The sequence below is a fragment of the Macrobrachium nipponense genome, chromosome 28 (genome assembly GCF_015104395.2).
Source record: "Macrobrachium nipponense isolate FS-2020 chromosome 28, ASM1510439v2, whole genome shotgun sequence".
Classification (NCBI taxonomy): domain Eukaryota; kingdom Metazoa; phylum Arthropoda; class Malacostraca; order Decapoda; family Palaemonidae; genus Macrobrachium; species Macrobrachium nipponense.
This window is the reverse complement of record NC_087217.1, coordinates 28190413-28196453: the sequence shown is the minus strand read 5'-3', so window position 1 is coordinate 28196453 and position 6041 is coordinate 28190413. Positions and strand designations below refer to the sequence as shown.

The window sequence follows — 6041 nt, the reverse complement described above, 5'->3', positions numbered from 1 at the left end:
TTAATAACCTAGAGCATTCATATCCTAGAACCCTCATATCCCAGAACCTTCATCATCCAGAACCTTAATATCCCAGAACCTTCATCATCCAGAACCTGTGTCCTAGAACCTTCGTATCCTAGAACCTTCATCATCCAGGAATTTCATCATAGAACCTTCATCCCAAAACCTTTCAAAAATTCTTAATCCCAGAAGCTTCATCCTCCCAGAACCTTCGTCCCAGAACCTTCATCCTAGGACTTTCATCAGCTAGAACCTTCATTATCTAGAACCTCCATATCCCAGAACCTTAATGCCCTAGTACCTTCATCATCCATAACCTTCATTATGTAGAAATTTCATCATCGAGAACCTTCGTCCTAGAACCTTCATCATCCAGAACCTTTATTATCCAGAAGTTCTTTACCTAGAACCTTCATTATCCAGAACCTTCGTCCTGGAATCCTCATCATCCAGAATTTTCAGCCTAGAACCTTCATCATCCAGAACATTCATCATCAAGAACCTTCTTTATGCAGAACCTTCATTATGTTGAAGCTTCATCATCGAAAACCTTCGTCCTAGAACCTTCATCATCAAGAACCTTTATTACCCAGTTCTTCATCCAGAACCTTCATTATTCAGAACCTTCATCCCAGAACCTTTCAAAAACCCTTCATCCCAGAACCTTTCAAAAACCCTTCATCCTAGAACCTTTGTCCCAGAACCTTCATCTCAGAATCCACATATCCCAGAACCTTCATCCCAGAATCCACATATCCAGAACCTTCGTCCCAGAATCCACATATCCCACGAACCTTCGTCCCAGAATCACATATCCCAGAACCTTCATCCAGAATCCACAATATCCCAGAACCTTCCGTCCAGAATCCACAATCCCAGAACCTTCGTCCCAGAATCATATCCAGAACCTTCATCCCCAGAATCCCACATACCCAGAACATTCATCCAGAATCCACATATCAGAACCTTCGTCCAGAATCCATATCCCAGAACGTTCGACCTAGAATCCTCATCATCCCGCATTTTCAATGCCGTAGAAACCTTCATCAATCCATGAACATTCATCCATCAAGAACCTCTTATGTGGCAGGAAACCTTGTCATTATGTTGCAAGCTTTCATCATCCCCGGAAAAAAAAAAAAAAAAAAAACTCTTCGTCCTAGGAAGCCTTCATCATCAAGAACCTTTATTACCCAATTCTTCATCCAGAAACCTTCATTAGTTCAGAACCTTCATCCGCGTGGCACCTTTCAAAAACCTTCATTTGGCCGCAGAACCTTTTCAAAAACCCTTCATCCTAGAACCTTTGTCCCGAACCTTCATCTCAGAATCCCACTATCCCAGAACCTTCTCCCATAATCCACATATCATCCCAGAACCTTCGTTCCCATAATCCACATATCCCAAACCTTCATCCCAAGAATCCACATATCCCAGAACCTTCGTCCCAGAATCCACATATCCCAGAACCTTCGTCCCAGAATCCACATATCCCAGAACCTTCATCCCAGAATCCACATATCCCAGAACCTTCGTCCCAGAATCCACATATCCCAGAACCTTCGTCCCAGAATCCACATATCCCAGAACCTTCATCCCAGAATCCACATATCCCAGAACCTTCATCCCAGAATCCACATTCCCAGAACCTTCGTCCCAGCATCCACTATCCAGAACCTTCATCCCAGAATCCACATATCCCAGAACCTTCGTCCCAGGATTCTGGGCAGGAATCCGGCACCCCAACAACAGCTCTTCATTTAATTCCCACCTGTCCGGATCTGGTAATCACCTTTAATCAGTACAATGGGCGATGTGAAGCCCCCTCTTCTTGACCACAACATCATCAAAGACTAAGGTCTTCGAATCTCACGGGTGAATTTTCCATAAATTATTCCCGATAATTCATAAATTATGCCCGATAATCGCTGGTGAATTATGCACGGAGGGAATTCTCCTTATTTGCATAAATGGCTCGTCATCGGTAGCCTGTGCAATCATCGGATTAATGGCGGTCGGATAATTACCATCCTGGACTCTGATTTCCTCGAGGGAGTGGGGTGGGGAGGGAGGGAATGGGAGGGGAAGGTTCTGGGGATGTCACTGATCAAAATGAAAACATTTCTCTATTCTACCCATCAAAACCAAAAATCTTCTCCTTCTGTCACCCATCAAAAAAAAAAAAAAAAAAAAAATCCTACCTGCCCATCAAAGGATAAACGTTGCTCGTTCAAGCACCCATCAAAGTACAGACGTTTCTCTTGATACTACCCATCAAAACACTAAACGTTTCTCCTGTCACCCTTTGATTACCCATTAGAGAAAAAAATTGCTTTTTCTATCTCCCATCAAAGCACAAATTTTGCTCTTCCAGTCACCCATCAAGGAAAAAACGTTGCTCGTTCAGTCATCCATCAAAACACAAACGTTGCTCGTTCAGTCATCCATCAAAACAAACGTTGCTCGTTCAGTCATCCACCAAAACACAAACGTTGCTCGTTCAGTCATCCATCAAAACACAAATGTTGCTCGTTCAGTCATCCATCAAAACACAAACGTTGCTCGTTCAGTCATCCATCAAAACACAAACGTTGCTCGTTCAGTCATCCATCAAAACACAAACGTTGCTCGTTCAGTCATCCATCAAAACACAAACTTTGCTCGTGCAGTCATCCATCAAAACACAAACGTTGCTCGTTCAGTCATCCATCAAAGCACAAACGGTGGTCGTTCAAACACCCGTCAAAAAACAAATGTTTCTTTGTTTTATCATTTATCACAAAACAAACTTTTCTCATTCTGCTCTCCATCAAAGCACAAATGTTGTCCTTTCGATCACCCATCAAACCACAAACATGAGTTGTCACCAACCAAAACACAACAGACGCTGGAACCTCTTTCTGGAATTCTGGAGTTCTGGAATCGGATAAATCTAACTTCCTTGGATTACTTCCACTAACTCAGACCAAGCCAACCCATGCTTATAATTTCCAAGGAGCCGTTTATCTGTGGTCATTTAAGAGCTGCTGGGACCAGGAGGATGCCCAGGAGAGACTAATTATAGGGTGTTGATGCCCCGAGTTCTTTTTTTGTTTCTCCCTCCCTCCTCCATGCCCATTGTCCATGCCCAAATTCTCTCATCCTTCTGTTCTCATTCTTCTGACTTGGGTAGAAACTAACCAATTCGACTCCCTGTTGATTTTGTCCATCTGTCTGTCTATTTTTTTTTAACACTAATCATCTCTAATTAACTTTCTCTCTCTCTCTCTCTCTCTCTCTCTCTCTCATCTAGACTACTGGGAAAGACTACAATTCTTAAAATTATATAGTCTAGAAAGGAGAAGAGAACGCTACATGATAATTCAGGCATGGAAACAGATAGAAGGAATAGCAGAAAATATCATGGAACTAAAAATATCAGAAAGAGCAAGCAGAGGTAGATTAATAGTGCCCAAAACTATACCAGGAAAAATAAGGAAAGCACACAGGACATTAATCCACTACGCACCAGCATCGATAATGCAGCGTCTATTCAATGCGTTGCCAGCTCATCTGAGGAATATATCAGGAGTGAGCGTAGATGTGTTTAAGAATAAGCTCGACAAATATCTAAACTGCATCCCAGACCATCCAAGATTGGAAGATGCAAAATATACCGGAAGATGTACTAGCAACTCTCTGGTAGACATTAGAGGTGCCTCACACTGAGGGACCTGGGGCAACCCGAACAAGATGTAAGGTCTGTAAGGTCTGTAAGGTCTGTTAAGGTCCTTATTCTTCCATTTCATTTAGTCTACTTGATATGAGTAGAGCATATCTCTCTCTCTCTCTCTCTCTCTCTCTCTCTCTCTCTCTCTCTCTCTCTCTCTCTCTCTATCTATCTGTTAAATATACTCTTGATTCATTTACAATCTACTGAATCCAGATACAGCTCTCTCTCCCTCTCTCTCTAAATTCCTTTGTTAAATATATTCTTGATTCATTTACAATCTACTGAATCTAGATACAGCTCTCTCTCTCTCTCTCTCTCTCTCTCTCATATCATTACCTGCAAGGACGCTTTTTACTTCCCCCGTAGCCGTTAGCAGATCAGATTATTTCATTCTCAGTTCTGACTGAAAATCAGACTCTTATTTGGCTCGCATCTGCTCGAATCTGCGTTTTGAAATCTGGCTAGAAAATACGATTACTATCTCACTTTTAAATTTTTTTTTTTTTTTTTTTTTTTTTTTTTTTTTACTTATTTGACCTTCTGATATCCATTTTCATTTACTTTACCATTTCATATTCTCAATATTTTTTCATTTATTTGACCTGATATTGTCACTTTTTCATTTATTTGGCCTTTTCAATATTCTTAATATTCCTATATTTGTTTGACCTTCTGATATTATCACAGTTTTTCAATTAAATGACCTTTTTATATTCTTAATACTTTTACATTTATTTGACCTTCTGAAATTGTCACTTTTTCATTTAAATTACCTTTTTATATTCTTAATGTTTTTGTATTTTTTTTACCTGATTTTGTCACTTTTTTTTCATTTATTTACCTCTTCATTATTCTTCATATTTTTATTTTTATTTATGTAACATTTTGATTTTGTAACTTTTTCATTTTTTTGACTTTTTGATATTCTCAGTATTTTTTTAATAATTTATTTGGCCTGATACTATCACTTTTTAAAAATTATTTTATCTTCTCATTATTCTTAATATTTTTCATTTATTTGACATTTTAATACTGTAACTTTTTCATTGATTTGATCTTTTGATATTCAGTAGTAATACTTATGGATTAAAACTTGCCAAGGACTGGTATGTTATACCAGAAAAAGTATTTTTTTTACTCATTCTTATAATAATAATAATAAATTTATGATTAAGGTAAGTATTTCTTGCTAGTGTGGTTTTTAATGACACTTCCTCACTTTTCAATTTGTCAAAAAGTTATTTAATAAGTAATTTACTTTATTTAATCATTCGATTGCTAATGCAATTCATAACTAGAGTTATATAATGAACTTGTGACAAAATCATTTATGAAAATCATATAATCCACTTAACAATTATTAATTGAAATATGACTTTCTATATTATTTGAAATTATGGCTGGTAAATTCCAATTATTTCTAACTATTTCTATGCAGTAGACATACAAATTATATAATTAATTAATAATTTTCATTTATTAAAAGTTAAAAATTCAATTTTTCAAAAATAATACTCATTATCATATAGTGATGATGAAAACGTAAACAAGAAAAGACGTGATGATGACAAAATGCTAAAGGAATTTTCCCCCTGAGATTTAGGCCTAGTAAATAAGTAGGCTCTAGACCCAATGGCATAATTTTATGAAAATATATGGCCTACCAGCCGTTACATACTCTTTCTGCTTACTGTTTAATTACAAAGGTTTTCCAGGTAAGGGAGATGCTGGTCTGGCCTACTTTCGTGACTTCTGGATAGTCAGTCTCTCTCTCTCTCTCTCTCTCTCTCGTTGTGGATTCAGTTCGAGATGTTCATGAGTCAAAGCTGACTTAATTTTTTCTTTCGTTTCTAAATAATTGGTTTAGGTTGTTTCTGGTTTAATAACTCTCTCTGTCTCTCTCTCTCTCTCTCTCTCTCTCTCTCTCTCATATCAGACTTCAGTTTATAGAGAGCAATCAATCATTTGCTGCCTTCCATAAATGACAGAGTAGACATCTAGCCATTTCTACCTACTTAACTGAAAGGTCAAAATATCCCAAGGCATTTTTGGCGTTTAATAAATTCATTACTCACTCCCCTAAATTATTAATTCATAAGTACGCTAGATCCTGTAAATACTTTATACAACAATTTATACATTTAAAGCATGCATCTACAGTCTCTTATTATGGTATTTTCAAAGCATATACCAACACCTTCTCAAGACCTGAAGTACAGGACAGCTTCGTAGCTCCATCGTCAGTCTGTTTACGTCGAGAAAACCCTTTTCCATGCGAGGGTAACAAAATGGCGGAGCTGTGAAAAACATAACTCTCGGGCTCCAG

At 37.8% G+C, this 6041-nt stretch overlaps 1 protein-coding gene across 1 annotated transcript; it reads left to right on the top strand.

Moving 5' to 3' along the window:
- Positions 1 to 292: 292 nt before the first annotated feature.
- On the top strand, positions 293 to 1838 carry LOC135201139 (uncharacterized). Its single transcript, XM_064230017.1, has 3 exons — positions 293 to 300; positions 538 to 1036; positions 1332 to 1838. Exons 1-3 carry the CDS (start codon positions 293 to 295, stop codon positions 1836 to 1838), a joined length of 1014 nt encoding a protein of 337 aa, XP_064086087.1.
- Positions 1839 to 6041: the final 4203 nt, after the last annotated feature.

Excerpts from the sequence above, each read along its gene's own strand:
- LOC135201139 (XM_064230017.1), top strand. Across the intron at positions 1,037-1,331 it reads CATCCCGCATTTTCAATGCC|AATCCCACTATCCCAGAACC; the intron begins GTAGAAACCTTC and ends CCTTCATCTCAG.